Below are 27,046 nucleotides of genomic sequence, written 5' to 3' on the forward strand. Positions count from 1 at the left end.
GTTTTGTTTCTAGGGGCATATCCACGTAGGAGTGTTATGTCTTCTTGCTATGCTGCCCGTTTTGTCATTCTTAAGTGGCCTTCTTTGTGTCAGGCAGGGCTTCTGTATTCATACTCCTTGCCTGATTTGTCTGGTGTTAGTACAGCACCGACCACCGCACAGCTTTCTCTGGTGCTGGTAGAGAGGGCCTGCTCCATCTATCCCGTTCAGCCTTAGTCTGTATGAACGAAGTGCATCTCCTTATCTTGGATCTTTCTTCACCTTATCATTGAGAGGTGGCTGCAAAGCAGGAACCACATTTTTGGTACCTTGCGGGGCACGCTGGGGCTTTTGCACTTGGCCGCGATGGCTCTGGGGAACTGTAAACAGGACCCACGTATGGGATTTGTGATTTAGAATGATCCTCTTGCCGCGCTGTGGAGGATGCTGATGGCAGCTGCAGGAGGCAGGGGGACCGGCAGGAGCAAGACTGGTGACGGTCTGAGCTAATGTGGCAGTGCCTGGAGACGAGGGGCAAATTTGAGAGATTTTTTGTGTCATGCTGGAGGACTGGTGAAACCTAGCTGGGAAGGGGCCTTGCAGAATGCGATGAGGTTTCCAGGGCCGCAGAAGGAAATGTTGCATTAAGAGACAGGGTCCCTGGGAAGTAACTTGGGCTGCTGCTTTTATGTGTCTCATCTCCACCTGCTGCGCTGGGGGCACCCCAGGGGCCGGGACAGGGTTCCTTCCTGGTGGGACGTAGGTGGTGTCCCGTGGTTTGTTGTGGGTCCTTCAGCACCGTAAGGGACTTTGGGTTGCCTCGGGGTGTGTTCAGGCTCTTCCCAGAGACGTTATATAAAATTGTCACAGTTGAACACTCGAGCCCCTGCCCTCACTGCTGCACATTTCCTTGGGGGGTGGGGGGTGGCTCGGGTGGCAATCCTTGGATTCCAGAGAGGTCTCTTCTTTTGGAGCAGACTTCTTGCCCATTTAGACCCCAGCTTCTTGAGAAGTTGAACTGTCTTAAAAGAACATCTAATGGCCTCAGGCCATCCTTGAAAGATGCCTGTCTTAACCAGAAAGTCACCAGGAATAGGGCGGGCAGATGACTGGAGAAAAGCTGAACAGAACCAGCTCTACACCTGGGTGAAATTGATTTTATAGTCAAAGAACTAAAGCAGGGACATCTGAACACTCTGAACTGGGTGACTCAATGGCTGAGGACAGAGAACATTATTAGAGTGAAAACCAACGTCCCTGAAATCGCCAGAAGCTTTTCCAGCTGGAGCAGCCGGTGGGTGTTCCCTCACTGAGGGTCAGTCCTGTGCCCCCTCCTCCCAGGGCCTCACCTTGGTGTCTGGCTTTGTTCCCTGGTCCCTAACTCGTGTTGACATTCCTGTGTGGCTAGTGGGCCAGGGGACAGTTGAGGACCTGGAACTTTCGGATCCCCTGCTCCTTTCCAAAGTAGCACCGCCCCTCTAGGACCCCTGCCCAGGGCTCTGCTGCAGGGTAACCGCATGTCACTCCCACCAAGGAGTTCCCTGAATTTTCCTCTCCCAGGTGCCACTTCCCCTAGTGCTGAATGTCAGAACTTCAGCCAGAAACCAAAGACTCTCATCTAATATTGAATGACCTGTCATTGTTTAAGGGATTCTATATTTGGCCAAATGGAAGCTTTGTAGAGTTTTAACTCTTAAGATAATGTTTTGCAAATAAAGTTGATTTAAATATGTTAAGAAGTGGTCATTGTCTGAAGCTAGGGCCTGGGAGCTGCAAGCTCAGAAGGGAGATTAGATGGCGAAAGCAGTGTAGGCAGAGGGAAGGATCAGAGGGGGCAGGAGGTGGAGGGAGCGAATGGCAGAGAGAAGAGAAACAGAGGAACACTGATGACAAATCACAGCCCCAGCACCCAGCTCTTTCCTTTCGACCCCGTCAGACCCAGCTGGGCCCCCCTGCAGGACACAGACAGAATGAGTCTTCAAAACTCCTTTACTTCTGCCAGAAGGTTAGCAACCTTCAAACCAAACCCCAAACAGACAACCCCCCAGTCACCCCACTGTTGCTGCTGCCTCATTATGCGTTGTGATCGTCCTTCACTCTCCAGCAGGTGATGGATCGTCTGGAGCGGATCAGAGGTAATGGCTCCGGGAATCATTTCTTTATTCATAAACTGGGCTTCTCCCGTCTCGGAGACAGTGAACGATGTAGGGTTGTAAACAGCAAGGGGAGAAATGGGGCTCATGAATTAAGCCGGTGCCGTGCAGAATTTCCATTTTATTGATAGTTTTCATTTCCTTTCCTATTATATCATTTTGAAGCCTGCTTTCGATACGCTGGCCTGTGTTACCGGAGAGCCGTGAAGGGGCATTTACTCATATTGACTGATGTCGTTAAGGCAGATGCCACGGTGACTGCTTAATAAGGTGGAGGGCTGGCTGTCCTGGGGGTTCCTCACAGCTGCGGGAGTGTGGAGGGCCTCCCCGCTGGGGATGTGGAGCTCCCAGGGGCAGAGGAAGCAGTGGAGGCCAGGCTGGCTGTGCCGCCCTTGGAGCCAGCCAGCTGCGAGTGTGAACTGGGCTCTGACGCTCACTTGGCCTTTCTGGGCCTCAGTTTCCTCGCCTGTAGATGACACAGCACACCTGTAAGCACCCAACATTGCCTGGCATGAGGTAACAGGTCACGTTTATTGAGCACTTACTATGTGCCAGCACTATACCAAGACTTGGTTCAAGCTGTTGATTTAATCCTCCCTGTGCCCCTCCTAGTCAGTTTTGTTGTTGTCCCCATATTGCAGACAAGCAAAGAGGCCACACAGGGCTTCCCGGCTGGTGAGTGGGGACAGTTCTGCCCCGGTGGGCCTTTGCTTTTCTTCTCTCCCTCCCTCCTTTTTTCAGTTTTTATTATGGAACTTTTCAAATGCATCACCTGTCGAGGGGAGAGTATAAGGAACCCAGTTTTGCCACGGCTGCACTTGCTCTGAGCTGCGTGAAAGTTTGTCGAATCTGAATAATGTTGTGATGTTAGTTTGGCTGGACATTGGGAAATCTGTTGATCTGAAAAGAAAATGGCGGGTTGGTTGTGCTTTTGGTTCTGAGGGGAGTAAAAAGCCTTTAGTAATAGTTCACCTTCACAGCTCAGCATCGTGCTGGTCAATAGATCCTGCAAACAGTAGGTGCTCAATAAGTGTTGATTGGATGAATCAGTGCTTTATACAAGCAAGAGGCTCGTGGGGAGAAGGAACTGGGTCCAGTGTGGGCGCTGGGTTCTATCCCATCTCCATGTCCCTGCCTCAGTGCCTTTGCACATGCTGTGCTCTTGTATTCAGATGGCAGGGTGGGAGGGGCTCAGGGCCTGGTCCCTCACACCCTACTGCTGGCTGAGAGACTTCTCAGGTGGGAATTCATCATTCTGACCCTCCCTGCCTTTCTGCCCTGTCTCCACGTCCCCTCCGTGCTTTGGGCCAGATGACCAGAGCGGTCGTGGCACATCCGCACTCCCGCCAGCACAGGGCCCCCTCTTCAGCAACAGGTCTGAGGTGCACTGAAAGGCCGTGAGACCCCCACCCACCATCAGTAAACCAGGAAACTAGGGTGGGGAGGGAAGTGGGGCCTGTGTGTCTGAGGAGGGCGCTGGCATCTGTTGAAGACCTCCTGTGTCCTGGTATTGCCCAGAGGGTTCTCGTTCTTGGACACCAAGTTTCTCAGGTTTTCTGGGAATCAGGTGTCCGACTTCTCATCAGAGGTTTCCTGCTGCTCACCCTTGGCCCTGGGGTGGCCTTGCTGTCCCCCACTTGGCTGGGGTATGCCCATCCCCACACCTGTCCCTCGTCCTCTGGGAAGCTCTCCCACGCCTCTCCCTGGGTTCTCTGTGTCCATCAGACACTGGGTTGCTCTGTTCCTGACCGTCCCTCCCTGTCGTGGAGCCGTGGACGCTCTGCTTCCTGCCTCATCGCAGCTACGACGGTGTCTGTCTGCGGGCAGGGGCCGCACCTGACCCATGTTCCACCAGGACACTGAGTGGACACAGGTAGGGTGGCTTTGGTGGGTGAACCTCACTCTTCCTGGAGGTTGGCCTCTGCGTCTCTGGCCTGGCACAGCTGGGCTGGGTGCAGGGTCTGGGACTCTGGTGAAGAATGTGGCTGGCCTTTGTCCCTGGTTCCTGGGAGGTAGCTTTTAAGTCCTTGGAATTTCCCAAGTGACAGGAGTGTCTTTGTGATTCATGATAGTTTCTGGCACAGAGGTGCCCGTGGAGGACCCCCTAGGTGGTTTCTGCTAACAGATGACTCAGGAGGGAGCTGCTGTGCCAGGATGACCAGCCATGGGACTAGAAGCGGGGGGCTCATGACCCCTGGAGCGGGGCTGCAGACCAAGTGCAGTCAGTTGTCAGTGGTACCTATGGACCCGTGGACGGAATCATGGGGCAGGCAGTCGTGCCTGTGCAGTGACAACTGGGCACAGTGGGGCCGCCCTGGGTAGTGCTGACATGTCCGTGTTCCTGTCTCCATGGGGGGCATGGAGGCTTCATGTCCAGGACACCCCAGGCCTCCCCTGGATGTCTCCCTCCTTGGCTGGTCCTCATTTGTATCCTTTATAGTAAACTGTAATTATAAGTATGACCTTTTCTCAAGTTCTGTGAGTCATTCTAGTGAATTCTCCATCATCAGGGGGTAGTGGGAACCTGCGAATTTGTAGCCTGCCAGTCAGAAGTGGGGGAGCCTAGGGACCCCTGCCTTGCCACCTCACGTCTGAAGGGAGGGCCGTTCTGTGGAGGATGGTGCCCTTCCCCTGTGAAGGGTGGCCCAACCCCAGGTAAAAGTCATTGCAGAGGTAGGTGTGGCTGCCAGGGGCTCCCGCCAGGGGCTCCGCAGGCCCTCAGAGGGGGCTTGTGCAGCTGGGCAGAGACCCCGCCTCCCCCACGTCACTGTCCTTTCCCTGGGCTGTAGGGCCAGGCAGGGGCCGTGTCTGGTCTTTCTGTGCAGAGCTGAGCACACAGTGGGTGCTCCGTGAACGCTTGTTGACCTGATGCTCCATTCACCCAATTGTTCAGCGTGTCTCTGAGACCTTGCACGTGCTCTGATCCTGGCCACGACAGTGCTGCTGGGTTTTCTGACCTTCACAACTTCAGAAGCATAGTTGTCCTTTTCTCTCTCGCCCCATAGGTGAGCACAGACTGGGGGTCGCTGGGAGCCCTGGCCTCCCAGACGGTAGAACATTGTTGGGAAAATACTTTGTACTCTCAGGCACAGCCATTGAAGGGTTTGTGTGTGAAAACGCCCATTTGGCAAAGGAAGCGAATAAATGTGTGGGTTCCAATGCAGCCCTTTCAAACGGGTGCTTCCTACACGAACGGAAAGCATGACCAGCATTCTTAACGAGCCCGTGAAATGGGAAGATTGCTGCATTTGGAAACTGAAAGAACTCTAGATTTCTGAGCATCACAGTGGCTTCCAGGCGCCTGGGAAGAAGCGCACGTGTCCTGAATAACAAACAGGGGTCCTGGCCGGGCGGCCGGGGCGGGGACATCAGAGCGTGCGTGTGTGTGTGTGTGTGTGTGTGTGTGTGTGTGTACATGCGAGTTTATGCACGCGCGTGTGTAATCTTGGTTCATTACCTTTCAGAGCTGGAGGGGGATGAGAACGCTTTGCTCTCCTTTCTCACTTCAAGTGAACATCTGAAAACAGATGTAAATTCTTTACAATGGAAGTGAGTTTTAAAGTCGTGTGCATTTCTAGGAGGGTACCCTTGTTTTTTTCAGCCTCCTCAATCTTTCTGTAATCAGTCTCTCAGTCAATCGACACATGATTGTTGGACATAATTTGAGCTGCAGGCATGAGAAGCAAGCCTGGATTGTGGGCACAGGTGGTTAGACCAGGGCCAGCCCTCAAGGAGTACCTACCTTCACCCCGATGTCCTGTGTGGGGTGAGCACAGATGCTGTTGAGACATCACAGGGTGACCTGGGTCATGACGGGCCAGGACCAAACATCCACGCTTCTAAGAGGGCTCCTGTACCCTTTGAGGTCACACCCAGGAGCTACTGTCCCCCAGGCCAACCCAGGACCCAGAGTCTCGGGGAGCCCTTGGGGGGTGCTTTAACTTTGTAGGAGGCAGCGTGCAGAGTGGCCAGACACCAGCTTTGAAGTCAGTCGTGTTTAGAGTTCAATCCCAGGTGCCCTCCGCACGCTGTGTACATTGCACTGGTGACTCACTGCACCCTAAAATTCTATTTGTAAGTGGGGGAGACTGTTTGCCACACGTAGGCCGGTTGTAAAGATGAACTTGGCTGAAGAGCGCAGAGTGTCACATAGTAGGTGCTTATTCCGCAGATGCTGCCTTGGCTGTGACCGGCCACTTGCGCCTCGCCTGCTAGTTTTGGTAATGCCTGCGGGTGTTCCGAGAGAGGCAGTGCTGAGTGGTGGTGCCATGGCCAGGCTCACACCTGTGTCTTCCTGCAGGGGAGGACCGCTTTGGAAGACGCATCGTCACGTTCAGCTGTTGCCGGATGCCCCCCTCCCACGAGCTCAACCACAGGCGTCTGCTGGAGTAAGTCCCGTCGGGCGCCCGCTCCATGCCCGCCCCCACCCTGTGCCACACCCCTCCTGTGTGTGTACCCCTACCTGTGTACATGCCCCTCCGTCACCCTCAGCACAGTGGATGTTCCAGGTCAAAGGTAAACGTACATAGATTGATGAGTGGGTCCCCGGGTGATGTCACATCGACAGCCAGGTCACAAGCCACCCTGCAGCACTGCTGCCGTCTTCAGCCCAGGGTGGCTGTAGGTCCACAGTCATGAGCTCTGGCCCTAAGCCTGAGAGCACTTTCAGGTCTCCCTCCCTCCCTCTCGGAGCCACATGCCCTCTGCATTTGCTTAGTTTCCTGCTGCTCAGAAGGAAGCACCTTCCACTTACCGGTGTGTGGCCTTGGCCACCGTCACCCCTCCATCCTGTCCCTTGCTGCTGGTACCTGCACGCTCTGTGAGACAGCCACACTGCTTCCACTGCCCCCTTCCCTGGTGGGACCAGCGAGCTTCATGAGAGCTGGAGCTGGCAAAGTACCAAGTGCAGCGTCCACCCAGAACCGCCCTCTGGGTGAGCGGGAGACCTCGGCCGATGACAAGCTCCGTCTGGGGAGACAAAGCCACATTCTGAGGGCAGCTCCTGCTCTGCAGGCCACTGTGGCCACTGTTTGAAGCCATGCATCCGGTCCAGCAGGTCACACTGGGAGCGGAGTCCCTGCTCGCGTTAGCTGCAGTAGCCACGGGGCCAGTGTGACTGACCTTGAACACCATGTTTGAGGTGTTTCCTCTGCCCATGGGGCTCACGTGGGTGCTCCGTGCCTCGGAAGCTGTTCTCTGACAATACGCTGATTCTGCTTCACTCCCGGCCCATGTCTGGGCATCCCTGGAAACGTTTGTGTGCCCTTCTGAAGGACAGAGAGGTGGCCTCGTTCATGGCTGGGGACAGACGCCACAGTGGCGGGGAGGCTGTGCCCGCACTACTTCCGGATCCTAGTTCCCGACTATTAAAACCCACAGACCTTCCCGCCCACAGCACAATGCAGAGCGGCCGTGACCCGTAGGCCCAAGCTCAAAATGAACAAAGGCACAGTCGGATCATAGAAGCACCTGGAAGCCTTGGGCTGGCTGTTTCATGAGAATCCCTGGACCCAAACATCCACTCCAGTCTGTTAGAGAATCTGTCGGCAGCAGCTGAAGACACAATGGTGATGGCAGAAGCCTTGCTGGGGGCAGGCGCCCGGGAGAGTCTTCAGCCAGTTCTGCTGCCGTGTGGTGAGATCTCCACGGAATTCACGAGGCAAGCCAGGATCCTGGGGGGGCAGGTTACCCCAGATGGCGAGCTGGCCCTCCCAGGAGGTGCTGGCCTCCCTGGGGGAGCTGACGCCCTCTACAGCCCAGGCTCAGTGCTCATGGGGCCCCCAGGGAGAGGGGACGCCCAGTGGTAGGAGAGCATTTATCCTGAGGTCGTCCGAGATTTAACACACTCCCTTGTCAATTTATTCCTTTTGTGGCATCAAATCATCCATGACCTCTGGGTCAGCCCTCACCGAAGGTGCCACTGGGCCAGGAATGAGTTCAGGATTTGTTTTCTTATAAAGACAGAAGCACCCCCGACAGACAGAAAGCTGGTTGGTGGTCGCTTTCTTCTGGGGCGGTGAGAATGTTTTGGAACCAGAGAGATGGTGGTCGCACAGCAACGTGAACATACTAAAATGCCACTGAATCGCTCACTTTAAAGTGGTTAGTGTTACGTTATGAATTTTCACCTCAATCCAAGAAAAAGTACCTCTGCCAACAGTTAGTACGTTGTGTGCTCTTTCATGCCCCTGCCCAAGAAATCTTCACTACTAGATGGAGATTCAAGCACAGCCGCTGTGAACAGTTGTGTAGGTTGTTCACTGCACAAGGGCATCCAAATGAGGGGCCACCATGCAGCTGGCGTTCTTCTCACCCAGTGCTGGAAGGTGGCTGCCTAGAGGAAGGAGCCCCTTTTTCTGATTTAAGACAAAGGTCCCCCATGGGCTTTTCGGCCTTGTGAGGAAGAGGCCTAAGGCTTAGCCTTTTCCACAGCATTTAGGCAAAAATCAGTCTAGAGGAGTGTCATCTTCCCTCTCCACCTCCGAACGATGGCTTTGCCGTGGCCAGGTGTGGGCTCCAGTTTTTGAAATGGGTGAAGATATAAGTCCACGTCTTTGAAGCTCAACCAGTAATTTAATGACTTCCTGTGCTTAGCACGTGTGGCAGGTGTGTTTGGACACCAAGAAGAACTCAGCAAGAACTGCGGAAAGAATTGGGGGGCACGTTGGGCTGGAGGAAAGGTGCCCGCTTTTACTAGGAGTGCCCAGTGTGGACAGTGAGCTGAGCGAAGACATTCCCCTTGTTTCCTTTTTCTTGAAAACGCGTTGAGAAAGGCAGACAGGACCAGCCTTTCAGAAGTGTAGTTCTGAACGGCCCGGGGACTCTGTGTGACATTGGGCATCTTGACCTGGGTTCTGTGTGTGAGGGCCACTGGATGACGGGTGACTTTGGTGAATTATGTCCTGGTGGCTTAGTCCAGAGGGCATTTGAGACAATGTGCTGGAGGGTGTGTGGTAGTTGAAGTTGCTTTTATAATCGGTGAGCTGAAATCATGTACCGTGTGAGGTCAGCTTTTATACATCAAGGCGGAGGATGATTGGGAACAGGTGGCTTTCTGGGGGTGGGAAAGTGTGAGTAAGAGAGTGGACTCTGGAGCCGCGCTGCTCTGCTCACATTCTGACCTGGCCCCTAACTGCTTCCCTGCCAGCCTCAGCGAACTCTACTGTAGAATTGGCATAACAGTTCCCATCCGGGTCTTGGGGAGGATTGAGTGAGTACGTGTGAGGCTGGCAGTCCAGATGGTCAGTGCTTTGGGCAGAGGGCACTCTGACGTTTAGGAATCAGACCAGCAAAGGAGAAGCTGATATCCTTTCGTGCAAGGTGAAGACCCGCTATGGTGTCCAGGCAGGGCCGGCCCAGTGCTTACAGACGGCCAGAGTCTGCTGGGGTTTTCTCCCGAAATGGTTCTGGGGACTCCTGTCCACTGTGGACCCCAGAGCTCCCAGCCACAGCCTCAGAGAAGCCAGGCCTGGGTTCCTGGGGGCACGCCAGGCTGGATTAATTGCAAGATGCACTTCTAGGTAATGACACGATGACCTGGTGTGTGCGATGTCAGGAGCCCCTGCCACGGTGCTGGCAGGGGTTTGGGATGGTCGTTGCACGGCTCGTCCCCCTGCAGATGCACGGATGAGGGCTTTAACAGTGTGTCCATAGTTGTGCCGCGGGGGGCACTGAGGGCTATGCAGCCCTTAGAAGTGGCCACGGAGACTTGTGGAGCCTATATTGTGAATGTCATCAAATGAAAAGGTTAAGCAGAGTCAGGATCCTGCTCTAACATCCGAAAATATTAGGAGCAAACCCAGAACGGACTTGCTTGCTTCTAGAAATGCACAGAGCAGCAGGGAGTCTGAGATGGAGGTGGCTGGCGAGTCGGTCCTGGGTTTAAATCCCAGCTCATCCTCTGTGTCAGTTTCCTGTGATGGTTATAACAAATGACTGCACACTGGGTGGCATAAAACAAGAGACATTCATTCTCTCACAGTCCTGGAGGCCCGGAGTCTGAAATCAGGGTGTGCGCAGGGCCCCACTCCCTCCAAAGGCTCCGGGGAGGAGGGAGGGTCTCTCCTTGCCTTTTCTAGCTTCTGATGGCTCTGTGCCATCCTGCACCCTCCTGAGCCGGGGGCTGCGTGGCTCTGCTCTGCCTCCATCTTCACGTGGCCGTCTCCCCTCCGAGATTCTTCCTCTATATCTGCCTTATCAGGACACATGTGACGCATTTAGGACCCACTTGGCTAACCCAGGATTAGCTCTTCCTCTCAAGATCCTTAACTTAGTCACACCTGCTACGACCCTTTCCAAGTCAGAGCACGTTCCCGGGCTCCAGGAATTTGACGTGGATGCCCTTCGGGGGCCATATTTGGCCTACCACACCCACTCACTAGCTGTGTGACCTTGTGTAAGTTACTTGATGTCTCTGAGTCTCCGTTGTCATCTAACAAATGAGGACTGGGTCCCCTGGCGGGTGGAGTCTCAGTGCTGGCACCCCCTGGGTGACCCCAGCCTACGTGGTTAACCAATAACAAGAACGTGACTTTCATAAACGAGCCTGTGCTTTGTGCCCAGGTATCTGAAGTACACGCTGGACCAGTACGTGGAGAGCGATTACACCATCGTCTACTTCCACTACGGGCTGAACAGCCGGAACAAACCGTCCCTGAGGTGGCTCCAGACCACCTACAAGGAGTTTGACAGGAAGTACGTGCCCTGGGCCCTCAGGCGGACCTCAGGATGGGGGCTGAGTGAGGGGGTGCCCGGACAACACGAGGGGTCACAGCTGAGCAGTGACAAGGGCAGGACAGCAGGGGCCAGGCAGGGTGGTCTGGTGAGCGAGGCTGGGGAAGAGGGGTCACCTCCTTTCCGGGCCAGCAGCTCTGCCCAGTGTTGTCACCTAGACTGGGCACACGTGTCCTGAGAGGGCCAGACAGTCAATATTTGAGTTTTATGGGCCGTCAGGTCTTGGTCACAACTGCTCTGCCGTAGAGCGCGAGAGCGGCCACAGACTGCACGTAAACAAGTCGGCAGAACTATGTTCCAGGAAGAGCATTGTGGGCGCTGAGATTGTAAATTTCAGCCGTTTTCACATATTATGTCATGAACTATTATTGTTTTAATTTTTTCAACCATGTAAAAATGTAAAGCGCTTCTTAGCTTGTGGGCAGCACAAAAGCAGGTGGCAGGCGGGGTCCCCGCCAGGTCCCACAGCCACCCTGCTGGCCCTCTCAGACCTCAGCGTGCGCAGCTACCTCTGTCCCCACCCTGGGTGGAAGCCAACTGCCTTGGCTCAGCCTCATGGCTCTGGACTGAATTATTCAGGAAGGAGGAAGGGAGGCAAGTGAAGACGCGCCTTGTCTTTCAGAGGGTGCCTTGCGTCCCCGTGTGGGCGCCCTGTGGCCCGCCTCGCAGCCTGCTGTGAGCTGCACATGAACCCCTCGTTCGCCCCGGATCAGTTCCTAGCAGAGAAGTGGGGGTGAACAGTCTGTGAAGTTTCAGTTTGAGAGCTGTTGCCACACGCCCTCCGTGGGTGCCGTGTGCCCCTTGCCCTTGGTCTTGGCGTGAGCGAGCAGCAGTAAGTGGGGGCTCCGGTCTCGCCACCTAAAGCGCTGTGTGCATGCCTGGCAGTGGTGGTGGGCGGGGTCCTGATTTTCCCCGTGTTTGGACCCTTTCTAAGTCCGGTCCACGGCCTTTAATTGGCTCTGGCGAGAAGCGAAGGTTCTGAGGCTCACGGTTGAAGCGGTTCTTTAGCTCAGGGTGCGTGTCCAAGGCTCTGCTCTGAAGTCATCTCACCTTCCCTCTCAGGTACAAGAAGAACTTGAAGGCCCTTTATGTCGTGCATCCCACCAACTTCATCAAAGTCCTGTGGAATGTCTTCAAACCCCTCATCAGGTACGTGGCCTGTCTGCTGACCGCCGTCCATATTGTTCGTACTCTGGCTCCTCTCAAGTTCCCACCGACGCTCTCTTCTTACCTGGTGAGCACGGACACACGTACATGTGCTCACATGTGCACACACACACGCACACATGTACTCTGCGATCCCCAGATTGCTGGTGGAGGCCCAGTCCTGCCTTCCGAGCCCCCTCTGCGCTCTGGGCCTCTCTGGGACTTGAGAAGAAACTTCCCAGCGCGTCTCATGGTGAGATGTGACTCTGGAGGAACCCTGTGCCACCCCCACCCCCGCCAAATATACAGAGTCCTGAGACCTGCAGACGCGAGCAGGTGTGTTTGCCAGGTGGTAGGGTGCTGAGCAGAATCCCCAGTTTGTAGATGGCCTTTTGGGTGTTCTGAGATGCCCTCCCTGTTAATAAATCCTGCTTGTCCCTCTAATAGGGAGGTCGTGGACGGCTTAGATCTGATCTGGAATGAAAATCTTTTTAGGAGGTGGTATGTCGTCGGGGTCGGGCCCTTCTTTTGACACTTCTTCCAGGAAGCCTGAGCTTGGGGTCAGATGTGATTCTCAGCTCCGCCGTCTCCACTTGGAGGATTCCTGGAATAGCAGACTTGAGTTGGTTCCCCGTTGAACACAGGGAGAGACTGGGGGCCAGAGAGCTCGTTTCGGTTTACTAGAACTCCCTGCCAGTTTTCTCACCTGGTTGCCTGTGCTGCAGACACGCACCCACTGGGAAGGTGGGATTTTGTTCGTCTACTTTGTTTAACCAGGACCAGCCCGCTGGTGCCGTATTTGACGCAGTGAGAGAGCCAGTCCTGGTGACCCTACTGCCCAAGAAGGACATTCAGGTGTTCTGTTTATTGGTGTTGCCATTCATTCTATAAAATCTCTAAGAGTTCTAGAAACCTCTAAAGTTCTTGGGGGGCAAAAAAAATCACCCGTTTCTGCTGTTTGCAGCCTAGAGGATGTGGGGTCCTGGAATCAGACCACCCAGGCTTGACTGCAATGCCCCTGCCTACCCATTACTCTGGGCAAGAAAGGCACCTTCTCTCTGCCTCAGTTTCCCCGTGTGGCTGTCGATGCTACTTCAGTCATTCTGTTGTTATAACAACTCACTGACTTCATACCCACAGTGTTTAGAATGGGGTCTCCCTGGCACTAACAAATGTTCAGTGTTAGCTGCTAGTGTTTTTAAAATTTATTATCCTTCTGTGATTAATTTAATTATGATATCCTATGTACCTTATGTGCCAGGCGCCCCAAAACAATCCTATGAAGTCAGCTGTATTTTCCCTATTCCAGAGGAGAGGAGGTTGACACTCAGAAAGGTTAAGGAGCTTGCCTGAGGTCACACAGCAAGCGAGGGCTCTGCTGGGATTCCATCTCAAGCCTGTGTGGTTCCGCCCCTTATCTTGCCTCAGGCATGGACATAAACAGGTGCCAGGAGAGGACCACAGGAATCAGGGTCGGGGCCATGTCGACTGTGCCTTGGCTGCCCATGTGACTCCCTGGGCTGCCCATGTGACTCCCTGGGCTGCCCATGTGACTCCCTGGGCTGCCCATGTGACTCTGTATCCAAGGGTAGAGCAGGTGGGCAAGCTCAGTGGCTCTCCGCTGGCTGCCATGGGCGGGACCAGTCCACACCCCCTGCCTCAGACCCTCTGGGATGGGGCCTGGCGATTCCACACACACCTCATTGGGATCCCTGGATGAGCTGCCCTGAGGCCCTCTCCAGGTGTGAGAGGCAGGAAGCAGGGCCCCGCCTCCATCTGCAGAGGCTGGTGTCCAGCAAATGCCTGGCCGGCTGGAGAAGGGCACCAGAAACACAGAGAAAGATGAAGGGGCTCTTGTGTTGTCACGAGGGGCCTCCCTGCAGCTCTGAAGCTGACACCTCTGTCCCCCAGGCGGTGGCGAGGTCTCCTTTGCCCATCAGTGCAGATGGCTGGGGGTCTGGCACCCTGTCTGATTCCCCCTCATCCACTAGGGGGAGCCGGTGCATGTGGCTGGGCCTCCCCGGGGGCTCTGGACTCAAGTGGGCTTGGGATGAAACAAATGAGTTTTGGTTTTACAAGATGAGGAGGTTGTAAGCATCTGGACAGCCCAGAGCCTGCGGTAACAATACGGTATCCTGCACTTGAAAATTGGGTAGGAGGGTGCATCTCATGTTAAATGTTCTTCCCACACACACAGAAGCAAAGGACACGAGGAGCCCTTGGAGGTGATGGATATGCTTGTCACCTTGATTGTGGAGGTAGCGTCATGCTGTACGCACATGTCCAAAGGCATCCAATTCTGTACATGAAATACGTGCCATTTTGTGTCACTCAGTGATACTTCAGTGACACTGTGAAAACGGTCTGGTAGGTAGTGATCATTTGCCAGGTGTGGACGCTGGCCAAGCACATCCCACCCATTCCATCTTCCTGTTCTTTCCCCACTTTGCAGCTCAGGAAACTAGGAGGCCTGACAATAACAATGGACACAGGTAGTAATGTCTACCAGGTGTAGGACAGTGGGGACTGGTTTGCGTAAATAGTCTCACTTAGGAGAGGAGACTGAGGCCCTGCAAGGTGGGTGAGTTGATTCGGCCAGGGCTCGTCTGGCCTTGGCAGCCATGGTCACCCTACTGTGCTCCCCAGAGTGACACTGTCCTGGAGAGAAACCGCTGAGGACTCAGATGTGGTCTCTGCCCTCACAGGACCCTCACAGAGAGAGGGGATGGCCGTGTGGGAAACCCCACTGGAGGCTGCCCTCCCTGTACCCTCGGGCTCCCTGGCCCCCATGCCGTCCCCTGTGTCTATGCAAATTCACAGCAGATTCATACTGGAGGCGGGTATTTATATTTATGCAGATGAGACTCCCAAGAGTGGTTGATGCATCCAAGGTCTTCAGAAAGCGAAACATCTGCAGGCATAGGCGGCTTCTGTTATATCCTGGTTTTAAATTGTGTCAGCAGTTACATTTTCTTAATACGAAAAATGCCACCGCTGTTTTCCTGCTCCCCCCACCCCCCCACGCCTGGCCTCTCTGTTGCCACCCAATCATTTTCACTCTCTCGCTTCTTCTTTTTCAGTCACAAGTTTGGGAAAAAAGTCACCTATTTCAACCATCTGAGTGAGCTCTGTGACCACCTCCAATGCGACCAGCTGGCCATCCCCCCGGAAGTTCTGCAGTGAGTCAGACCCCGTTACGAGAGCGGCAGTGTGGACCGTCCTTGTGTGTATCCACACGTCTTGGACCCACCCCATTAAGGTTGAAGGCTTCATTTCCAACCAGCCGGCCAGATCCGGCTCAGAAATCTGTGGCATCCACAAAAATGTGCAGTAAAGATGCTGATTGCTGACTCAGAGAAGCGAGGCCGAGGGCAGTTATGTGCGTGGACCCGATGTTTTTCTCGTCCTCCATTACAAAATGGATTTGAAAAAATAACCATAGTGGTCACTGCCGTTCGCTGCCTCAGTGTTTAGCGTTTTTGCTTTGAGCAGAGACTTGGGGCTATTTCTCACGTGTGTATAACACTGTACAGAGTGAAATGTTCTCAGGCCTGTGGCAGGTGCCCTGGAGAACAAGCTATCCAGGGCTTTCTGCTGAAAGCTTCACTGGTGTGTCTGCTGCTTTATTTTACACAGCAGTGGTGCTCCCCCTTTCCACAGACTCTCACGTAGGGTGTTGGGAGCAGAAGGAGCCTAGGCAGGCGTGTAGTGGCTCTGGCTCCACAGCCACCTCAGGGCGGGGCCCAGTCCAGCCCGTGCCTCTAACCCTGCCTGGGCACCTTCTAACCCTGCCTGGGTGCCTCTGCCCTTTACATCTCCCTGTCTTGGGGGGCTCCTGTGAGGGAGCAGGGTGCTTGCCAAGCTGCGTGCAGGTGAGGTTGGCAGCCTTACAGGGGGAGTAGAGATGGTACGCTCCCTGTGGGCACCAAGCTACTGGGGTGCTGGGGATATAGAGCTGTGTGGGGAGTTCCCCTGCCCTCAGGACACTCCCAGGTAGTGGGGACCACAAGTCAGTGATGACAGGGGATGCAGGAGGCACTTAACTCAGCTAGGGAGGGGACTAGTGGAAAGGGGATATCACAGAAGGCTTCCAGGAGGAGGTGACTCCTAAAGTGAGATTCAAAGGGGCAGTTGGCTATATTGAGAATCTAGGGAAGGCTGTTTCCAGGAGAGGGAAGCCCCTGTGCGGACACATGTCAGTGAAATATTGGCCAGGGGTTGGCAGGAGAGACTGGACATTTGACAGGGGTTAGACCATCCTTCCTGCTTTTTGTGTGAACACCCCATGGCAATGGGGGAATTATAAGTGTGTGTGTGTGTGTGTGTGTGTGTGTGTGTGAGAGAGAGAGAGAGAGAGAGAGAATGCGGTGTGGCACATGGGCCCAGAAGGATGAGATACTCGGGTATCCTGTAGATGTTCATGGGCGTTTGGCCCCCAGACAGCCCCTGGAGGTGGCCCCGTGTGGTCCTAGGCTTCTCCCCTGCCAGGTGAGAACCGGACTTCTGCTGTGTCCACAGGTACGACGAGAAGCTGCGGAACCTGCATAAGGGCAGGCCTCTCCCTCCTGCCAAGACGCCGCCGCCACGGCCCCCTCTGCCCACCCAGCAGTTTGGCGTCAGTCTGCAATAGTAAGTGAGCCTGGCCTGCTCTTGTTTCCTCTGTGGGACCGTGGACCGCTTCTGTGTGTGGGGAAGCTTTTCCCAGACCTTCGTCTCTGGTAGCCGGGCTTAACCCTGCGGGAAAACTGAAGCGTGAGCTTGTCATTGAGGCTGCGTGCCCGCTACGGTGTGTGTCTGAGCACCTACATGGGGCAGCGGACCAGGGATCTGGGGTTCTTGCCCCAGCTTTTGTCACTGCTGCTCCCAGGCAGTTCTGGCCCCAGGTCAGGGCTGGGACCCTTCCCACCACCTTGGAAGTGAAGCGTAGCTGCGTGCCTTGCTCTGGCCACTGAGACCGGAGCAGCTGTGGGATGGGTCACATGGGAGGGGAGCTTTAGGAGCCAGTGTGCAGTTTGCCTCTCGTGGTGACGGAAGCCAGGTTGAGATGGTGCCTTCCCAGCCTGCATCCCTGAGTGACCACAGCAGGCCTCCCACTGACACCCACGCCAGACACAGAACACAAGTGAGAAGTAAACCTCTATTGGGCTCAGCTGCTGTGATTTAGGGACTGTTGTTACTATGACACCCTGTCGTTCCTGACTACTCTGACCCCTCATTAGCCACATGACCTTGAACTCACTCCCTTCTCTCAGCTTGTTTCTGTATTTCTGAAATGAATGCGTTGGGTAATGTGATCTTTTAACCTTTAATGACTTGTAAAGGATTCTGGGCCACCCAGCCAGACCAACTCGTCTCTTTTAAGACTCACCTCAATGACACCTCCTCCAGGAAGCCTTCACTGATGCCCCAAACTGCATGCGGGTCTGCTCTGTCGCAGCTCCAATCTGAGCAGGCTGCCGTGGGGAGTCCTCAGCTGTCCCCCACTCAGCGGTGAGCGCCTTATCCATCCGCCTCTCCTCTGCTTCTGGCAGGAGGCCAGGCCCCAAGGCACCTGGAATGGCAGAAGACAAAGGAGATGTTTCATCCTGCAGCCACGTGAGGCAGCTGGGTCTGATGTACACGGTGTACAGGGGAAGCAGAGCCGGGAGAATGGGGTGGGATCCTGGAGAGCAGTTTGCTCAGTTCCATTCAAATTACTCATTTCTTGTTGGAAACTTGCCTGCAATTTGTTTTCTTACATACAAATTTGAGACTCTGTAAGTTGTGTGCTGGACCTTGAAGCACCTTGGAAGGCTGAGAAATGAGAAGGCTCTGGGCGGCGTCTGGGCCACGGGGTAGGGGGACACCTACGTGCTACCCTGTTCTTGTTCCTTGTCCTTCCCGAGGCAGCTGGCTGTGGGGCTCCTCACTGTCCTCTCTCACGGGCTCTGGGGCGGCAGACACAGCCCTGGGGACCCCCGTCTTTCTTCTGGGCCTAGAGTGGAGGAGGACAGGGAGGAGGGTATGCTTGGCAGAATACTGAGCCCCAAGGACACCCATGTCCTGTTGCCGTGAAAATAGTGCTTTACATGGCAAAAGGGACTTTGCAGGTGTGGTCAGGCTAAGGACCTTGGGATGGGGAGTTACCCTGGATTATCTGGGTGAGCCCAGTGTCATCACAAGGGTCCTTATAAGGGGGATGCAGGAGGGCCAGAGTCAGAGGGGAAATGTGAGGACGGAAGCAGGAAGCAGAGGCTGGGATATTGCGAGGCCACGAGCCAAGGAATGCAGCCACCTCTGGAAGCTAGAAAAGGCAAGGAACGGATTCTCCCCTAGGACCCCCAGAAAGAGCACAGCCCCGCTGACCCATTTTACACTTCTGACCGCTCCTTAAGTGAGATAATGAACTAGTATTGTTTTGAACCAGTTTATGGTAAGTAGTTACAGCAGCCGTAGGAAACTAACATGGGGCAGTGAGAGGTGGGTGGTTGTGTGGTTGTGGGGGACGGAGTTGTGCCTAAATCTTCTTCCCAGAGCCAGAGTCTGCCTCCAGGGACTGGGACGAGAGCTGGCCGCTGGCCGCGAGGGCGCCCAGGAGACGAGCTGAGGAGGGGTGGGGCTGTTATGCAGGAGAAGAGGTGGGAGTGGGTTCCTCGAGTGTGTCACAGCAGCTAAGATAGACCGTGTTTTCCAGAACTTTCGGCAATGCAAGACACGGTCTGCGCTGTCCGTGTGTCACTGTTGAGCACTAGAAATGTGGCGAGTGCAGTTGAGGTGCTGACTTTCTAACTCTATTTAAGCGCGCAGCTCTAGACTGTCGGGTCGCACCCCCTGCCTCCTCAACCACACACACAGTCGTGGTGTTCCCTTAAAGGGGCATTTTGTAAGCCCTTCACGAATACAGTGTGTGTTCAAATAGGATGGATGTTCCCCTAAACATATCCGGAGCAAAAGTTCACCAAACGGCCCTTCCTTTTCCTTTTTTAAACACTAAATATATGCTGGTGTGATCCCCACTGCTCCTAATGGGGAACGCACCTGCAGTGACCTTGGGCCCCTCTGGGGGCGCTGGTGAGAACTCAGATCTCAGAATAGGGTCCCAGGGAGGCCCAGACAGCAGGCCCTGGATTTCCAAGCGATCTGTGACCCTTTAACCTGTTTCTGAATCTTCTGTTGTCAGCTTTGATGCTTTTGGCCCATCCTGAGGTTCTGCTGCTCTTGGTGTGTTCTGATGCCCAGGGGTCCTTGGTAGCCATGGCCGAGGCCACTGGCCTTTCCATCATTAATAAGCCTGACAAATCCAGCAATGCCTTTCAGATTGGCTATTTTGTTGTTCACAACTATTTCTGTCTCCTTACTGTCTAATGAAACTTTAAAAATGAAAAACCAAAGCCATACCCAATTCCTAAAGCCATCCACCCGAGTACAATGTATGGGAAATGGTTAGTAATTTGTGTGGTCCTCTCGGCTGTGTGAAGTTCACCGGGGGGCCCTGTGGCCTTGTGTTTTGAGCAGGTGCCTTGCAGAATGTGTTGATGCAGCATTTGATCTCCCGAGCTGTCAGTTAGCAGATCGAAGGCAGATATTAGAAATGTCCCTTATACGGGCCGTGGGTCATTCCTATTTCAGGACCAGTTGTCACTGTAAGAATCAGTTCATTATATCGTTAGGGACTGATGATCATTGCACAACCTTTGAAAACATTCTGCATGCGCCACTTTGAGAGAAAATCCATGCGATTGCCTCTATAAATTAATATTTTATGCTGTTTCATTGTGAATGACTTTAATAAAATGGCAATAAACATATTAAATAAAGCACTATGAATGAATGAAAGTCATTAAAATTCATAACCAAATCCTGTTCACAAATGTTAATTTGCTAAGTTAAGTTCCAAAGCACACAACAGAAAGATATCACCTTAGAACCAGCTAATTAAGTTAATATACGAAGGGGGAAATCAGAGATTCAAGAGGTCTTTGCTGGCTTGCCCTCCCTGAAGTGGGACAATGGAAACGTACATATGTATTTAGTACAGCCCTATCTGGGCAGCCATGGCCTAGTGGGAAGAGGGAGGGGCCACCCTCGGGTTGGGGAGGGGAAGCAGGTCACATCCCAGCTCTGGGACGTCAAGCTAGCAACCTCAGTTTCTTTCTCTGTAACTGGAGTTGAAACCCTGCCCTCCTCCCCCTCCAGGGCCACAGGTTAACAACAAGGTGTGCAGACATTGTGAACCAGTTCCTGCTGCCCAGTGCTTCCCCTGCTCTCATTCCTCCTTCATACTCCCCTCCTCCAGGAAGCCTTCCCTGATGCCACGATACAAATGGGGACCATTTTTTGAAAAGATTGCTTTTCCTCCCATTGAATTGCCTTGGCACCCCTGTGAAAAACTAATTGTCTATAAATGTGAGGCTTTATTTCTGGACTCTCGGTTCTATTCCATTGATCTATATGCCAGTACCCCACTATCTTTATAACCAAAGCTTTTAGTAAGTTTTGACATTGGAAGTGTTCTTCTTTTTCAAGATAGTTTTGGCTATTCTGGGTCCCTTGAATTTCCATATTAATTTTTAGAATCCGCTTGTCAGTTTCTGCAAAAGGCAGCTGGGATTTCAATAGGGATTGTGCTGTCTCTGGGGATCGATTTGGGGAGTACTGCCATCTTCACAATATTATGTCTTTGAATCCATGAACACGGCTGTCTTTCTGTTTATTTGGATCTTTTAAATTTCTCTAAGGGATGTTTTGTAGTTTTCAAGGTACTCGTTTTGCACTTTTTTGTTAGTGATCTGACGGTGATGGATTCCGGGATGCTCAGTGCATTAGTGGGCAGGACCACGTGGCCCTTTTGGCCTCTGCTTCTCTCCCAGCGCGAGGGTTTCATCTGAGCCAGGGCCCGCTTTTGCAGGGGACGAGGCGATGGGTTCTGCTTTCTCTGCCCTTTCCCCGTGTGCTCGGGGTACACCCGTGTTTGGTCTCCTGCACCAGGTGGCTGTGCAGACAGCGTAAGATGCTATTTGGGAACGGCCCCACGGGTAGGGAATGGACCTCCCTAGGCTCTGGTTCTAAGTCATGTGCCAGCCTGACTTGCCAGGACCCCCCACTCCATTAGACTTTTCAGGACTGGTCTAGCTGATGGTACAAACTGTTTCTTATTCCTCATTTGCCTCGCAAAGAGGGCCAGCTGTGCAGAAGTGGATCGCAGCATTCCTGGGCTGGTTGCCACCTCCCAGCAGCCCCGCTGTGTACCAGACCCCCACCCCCTTCAGAATTTATATTAACAGCCTGTGCAGGTACAAGGCCTGGGAAGTCAGATTTGATTTGTTTGAACCCTAGGCTGCGTGACTTCAGATAAAACAATTAGCCTCCCTGAGTCTCAGTGTGGTCTTCTGTGAAAACGGGGACACCATGATGAAGCCAGTAGGCTTAGTAGTGCGCCCAGCGCACAGTAGGTTGTCACAATGCGGTGCTTCCTCTGATGTTCACGTGCACTGCCCAGTTCTGTAGGCGCCCAGGCCCTCCCGGCTGGCTTTGTGGCTGAGACCTTCGCTGATCAGTGATGTGAGCTGCAGCCATCCATCCTGTTTCGGAAATTGGGAGGGGACGTGAGACCAATGACCATCTCAGGTCTGGGGGAAGCCTGCGTGTCCAGCAAGGCAGGCCTGTTCCACACACGTGTTATCACTGTAATTGCAGGTTTCCCTTCCTTCTTTCCTATTCCTACTGCTTTTAAAAAGCCAGAACCTCTCCTTTCTGTGCATTCCTTGCATGCAAAACCAGGGAAAGAACAGGATCTCAGTTACTCGAGGGGAGGGGGTACGAGCAAGAATTATGTGCTGTGAGTCCCAGTGCCCTCCGGGGGGCAGACGGCTGGCCCAGAGCATGCTGGGCCCACCGGTGAACTGCACTCGCCTCCGAGAGCCCCCCACCCGCGTGCACCTCGGAACTTTAGTTCAGGGTGTGGGTTTAGCACAGTCCATGCATCCTTGTAGAGACCTGGCCCTGGCCCGCATACCCGGAGATGCATGAAGGGACCTGGTGTGAGGATTCGTCACTGCTGCCCTGGGTGTCGCCACCCAGCCAGGAGCACATGCATGTTTTATCCAGAGTCCCCTGGAGCAATTGTCATTCTCTGCACGGACTCAGTCAGTCCCTTGAGTAAACCCCTTTCTGAGCCAGCAAGTAGGAGAGGAGAGGAGAGGGGAGGTGAAGGGAGGGGCAGGGAGGGGAGGGGAAGGGAGGAGAACGGAGATCCAAATTGTGGTCTCTGCGCTATCGAGAGCAGTACTTTAATGTCAGGGTCCCTGTTCTGTGCTATGCTATGAGAGGCGCAGGGCGAATGTCGGTGCTCTTTAAATGCCCAGAGACAGAAGCATGGTTTACTGGAAGCCCTGTGACTTTGGGCAAACCCTCCTGTTCTGGAACCTCAGTTTCTCATGATCTCACAGGCCCCCTTCCTGCTTTGGAAGTCTGCTTGTAAAACACAAGGTGTCAGCTAGCTGTAGGCCAAGGGGCCTCTTGGCAACCACCGCGATCACGGCTTATCAGGGTCCAGCCTGCTCAGTAGGTCTCAGTTGGGACCCTCAGTAGGAACAGTAACTAGTTCAGGCTTTGGAATCAACAGACCCAGGCTCTAGCTGTGTGACCCTGGGCAAGTCACTGCAGTGTGCTGGCCCGTTTCTTCATCTGTGAAATGGGCTACCTGTGTTTGTCCTGAGAAGTCACTCAGCCCCTAGCGTTCCAATGATTTTAATTGTCAGTACCTTTGACTTGCAGTTGAACAAAGCCTTTCGCACCCTTTACTGTTTAATATTTGCAGCTCCCTGCAGGGAGGTTTCCAGCATTCCTGCTTTCCAGATGGGGAAACTGAGTCTGAGGAGGCTAAGAGATAGGCTGAGGGCCACCCTGCTCAGGGCGGGGCCAGGACTGGCATGGGTGTGTCTGGTCCCAAAGGAAACAGGAGGAAAAGAGCCCACAGCTTTGGAGCACCCTGGGCGATAAAGAACCTATCCTTCGTGTTCCTCCCTTGCCAGGGACACAGAGAAGAGACCGCCTGGACACTGCTTGGGACCCAGACTTCCTCCTCCCTCAGAGGGGCACATGGGAAGGGTGGGGAGGGTCTGGCCCACGTTCTTACAGCAGCACAACCCACAGAGGCGGTGGCAGTGGCAGTCTCAGGGCCCCTTCACCAACCGGATTGCTGTTTGGTGTCCCAGCCGTACAGCTTCAGCAGAAGAGAAATCACCAAGCAGCCCAAGTTTCCATCGAGGTCAGGACGTGCCAAGGCCTGTCATTGCTGTTGATGAAGTAGGAATCGTCATCACTCGTGTGGACCAATGTAAGAGTCCTCTGTTCATCCTGAATCAAGTGAAAAGCAGCACTGACCCCACGTCCACCTGATAAGTCTGTGCAGAAAGAAAATAGATTTGATTCAAGGCCAACCTTGCCTCCCGGGCTGCCACCTCACAGCTGCGGGACCTTGAGCTGGTCACCTAGCCTCTCGCAGTGTCCATCTCCGAGCTCTCATTTGGGCTAATAAAATTATAATGGGAATTAGATAATACAGTGTTTCCCCAAAAATAAGACTCTAATGCGCCTTTTGGAGCAAAAATTAATGTAAGACCTGGTATTATATTTATTATATTATTATTATATTATAGTATGTTATATTATATTATATTAATTATATTATGTTATGTTATATTATATTATATTATTATAGACCCAGTTTTATATTAAAATAAGACTGGATATTATATTAATTTTGGCTCCAAAAGGCACATTAGAGCTGATGGTCTGGCTAGGTCTTATTTTCAGGGAAACACAGTATACAAGAGCACAGGTTTCTAGGCTCAGACGCATGGGTCTGTGTCCTGGCCCTATCCATTCATGACTGTGTTTTCCCATTATCTATTGCTGTGTCACAAGTTCCCCCAGCAATTAGCTGCTTCAAACAACAGCCATTTTACTATATATCCTGATTTCTTTGGGCTTGGAATTTAGGTGAAGCTCAGCCAGGCAAATTCATTCCGTGTGGCATTGGGAAAGTCACCAGTGGTGTCCAGCTGGTACCTAGTTAGGAGGGGCCAAGGGTCCAAGGCTCCCAGCCTGACATTCTCAGGGTGGCCACACTTCCTGCAGGCTGGCTCGGAGCTTCTGGCAAGAGTTTCCTGAGACTGCAAGTGGAAAATGCCCAATGATTTAATGTAAGACAGAAGAAAGTTCATCTCCATTCAGAGAAATACAATAAAATTCAGCAACCAACAGTGTAAAATTCCCAAAGAAAAATCACAAGTCATGCACAGAAGCAGGGAGACCTGATCCATAATCAGGAGAAAACTCAATCAATAGAAACAGACCCCAGTGTAGTAGTCTAGGTTCTCTAGAGAAGCAGAACCAAATAGCAGATGTGTCACGAGGAATTGGCTCACGTGGTTATGGAGGCTGAGAAGTCCCAAAGGCTGCAGTTGGCAAGCTGGAAACTCAGGAGAGCCTGTGGTGTGGGTTCCCGTCTGAGTCAGAGTCCAAAGGCAAGAAAAATGGATGTCCTGTCTTGAAGACAGGCAGGAAGAGAGAATTCTCCTTCACTGGGCCTTTTCTTCTGTTCAGGACATCAACAGGTTGGGTAGTGCCACCCACATTAGGGAGGACAGTGTGCTTTACTCAGCCTACAACTCAGATGTTAATCTCATCCAAAACCAGCGTCATGGACACACCCAGAATACCATTTAACCAAATACGTGCGCCCCCAATGTGGTCCAGTCACGTGAACACATAAAATGAATGATCACATCAGAGATGACAGAAATGATGGAATTTGCAGACAAGATCATTAAGCCGGTGGTAGAAAACACAAACATGATGAAGAGTCATCTTAAGAAGAAACCAAGTGGAAATTCTACAGATGAAAAATATAACTTCTAATAGGAAAAACACGCTGAATGGGATTAACAAAACATTAGGCATCACAGAAGAAAATTAGTGAACTTAAAAACATAACCATAAAAATGATCCAAAAGGAAGCACAAAGAAAAAACAAAGACTAACCTGTGCCATAATATTACCATCTAGTATATGGATAATTGGAGTCCCAGAAAGGGAGAAGGCAGACAAATATTTAAAGAAATAATGGCCTCAGTTTTTCCAAATTTGATAAAAACCCACAGATCCAAGGAACTCAGTGAACCACAAGCATAAGAAATGTGAAGAAAACTGCACCAAGGAACATTGTAATCAAATTGCTTAAAACCGGTGACAAAGAGAAAAAAGCAAACAGAAAAAAAGGACACCACATACAGAGGAGCAAAGATACAAGTAACAGCAGATTTCTCATTGGAAAGATGCAAACCAGCTGGCAATGGAGCAAAATCTCTTAAGTTTTAAAAGTTTTCATCTTTTTAAGGAAAAAAGTTGTCAACCTAAGATTATATACCCAACAAATGTCTTTCAAAAAATGAATGCAAAGACAAAACTTTTTCAGAGAAACAAAAGCTGAGAGAATATATTCCCAGCAGACCTACACTATAAGAAATATTAAGAGAAGTTCATCCGACAGAAGAAAAATAATGCCAAGTGGAAATTTGGATCCTCACAAAGGAGTGAAGAATGCCAGAAATGGTAAATATATGAGTACATAGAAAGTAAATTTATTTTCTTATTTTAAGAATAGCTTTGAAAGTCAATTGTTTAAACAAAAATAATAAAGTAGGTGGGGTTTATAATATTAGGTTGGTGCAAAAGTAATTGCTGTTTTTACACTTATTTTTAACCTTTTAAACCGCAATTACTTTTGCACCAACCTAATACTTTGGAGTACTGTACAATGCGTAACAGTGACAACAAAGGGGACGGGGTTGGAGCGGAATTATACTGTTATGAGGTGGTTACACTATAAGTAAAGTAGTATGATATTATTTGAAAGTAGACCATACTGTATTAAATATATGTATTGTAAAAACAGGCCCAACACAAATAAAGAAATATATCTAATATATTAACGGGGATAAAATGGAATCCTAAAATATATTTAATTAATATGCAAAACCAAGTTAAGAAAGGAGGGAAGAAGAACCAAGAACAATTAGCAAGATGGTAGGTTTAACCCTAGCCATATTGAAATTTCATTAAATATAAGTGGCATAAACATTCCAATGAAAAGATATTCTAAGATTGGATTTAAAAGAGGAAGATCTTACTGTTATTTAAAATATTAAAATATACACGACTCTATAAGCTCAAAGTAAGAGGAGGAAAAAGGTATACCACGCAGCCACTAACCAAAAGAAAGTGGCAATGGCTGCATCAATATCAGACAAAATAGACTTGAGAAGAAGCTGTAAGACCAAGGATTTCATCACAACGAAGGAGACATACTAATCCTAAAAATGTATAGACTGGTAACAGCTTTAAAGTAACGTGCAGCAAAACCTGATACAACTGGAAGGAGAAAGACACACCGTTCTAATAACCAATTTCAATACCTTTCTGTAAGTAATTGATAGAATAGGCAGAAAATAAGTAGTCTAGAAAACTCAAACAACACAGTCAACCAAATGAACCTAATTGATGTGTAACACAATACCTAAGAACAGAAAAACACACTTTTTTTTTCCGCTAATAAGTGGCAAAGCAGGACCTCAGCCGGGATATCTGACTTAAGAGTCTTTTTCCCCTCAATCCAGCACAGTTTCTCAAAGGGGCAAGAAAGTTCAGCCCACAAGGAAAGAGAGAAACGTGAAGTGGGAGCCACTAGGGACAGTAGAATGACACTAGCTCTGTAGAGCTGAAAGCTCTGGCTTCAGGCCCTGATTCCGCTGGCTGTGGTACGTGTGTGTGTGTCTGGGAGGGCTTTTCTTTTACATTTATACATATTTTTAAAGTTTCCTTATGTGAATCTGTATCAAATTGGCACAGTAAGAGACCAAGTGTTAACAGCCCGTCTGAGGCAACATACTAGGTTTTCATCAAGCATGTTTTTCGATTGATCAGCATCCAGGCCAGGTCCCCGTTTCTGCCCTCACAGCCACGTCTCATGCCTCTGGACCTTCCCCTGTGTG

At 51.9% G+C, this 27,046-nt stretch overlaps 1 protein-coding gene across 6 annotated transcripts in view; it reads left to right on the forward strand.

Moving 5' to 3' along the window:
- ARHGAP8 (Rho GTPase activating protein 8) overlaps positions 1 to 27,046 on the forward strand; it is a 53,329-nt gene that overhangs the window by 19,603 nt on the left and 6,680 nt on the right. For all 6 annotated transcript variants that reach the window (XM_019739249.2, XM_074326529.1, XM_019739251.2 and 3 more), the window contains 5 exons: positions 6,433 to 6,520; positions 10,695 to 10,826; positions 11,928 to 12,014; positions 15,092 to 15,190; positions 16,530 to 16,640. In XM_019739249.2, coding sequence (XP_019594808.2) covers positions 6,433 to 6,520; positions 10,695 to 10,826; positions 11,928 to 12,014; positions 15,092 to 15,190; positions 16,530 to 16,640 — 517 coding nt within the window. The remainder of the gene's footprint in view (positions 1 to 6,432; positions 6,521 to 10,694; positions 10,827 to 11,927; positions 12,015 to 15,091; positions 15,191 to 16,529; positions 16,641 to 27,046) is intronic.

Source organism: Rhinolophus sinicus, linkage group LG02 (assembly GCF_036562045.2).
Source record: "Rhinolophus sinicus isolate RSC01 linkage group LG02, ASM3656204v1, whole genome shotgun sequence".
Lineage (NCBI taxonomy): Eukaryota > Metazoa > Chordata > Mammalia > Chiroptera > Rhinolophidae > Rhinolophus > Rhinolophus sinicus.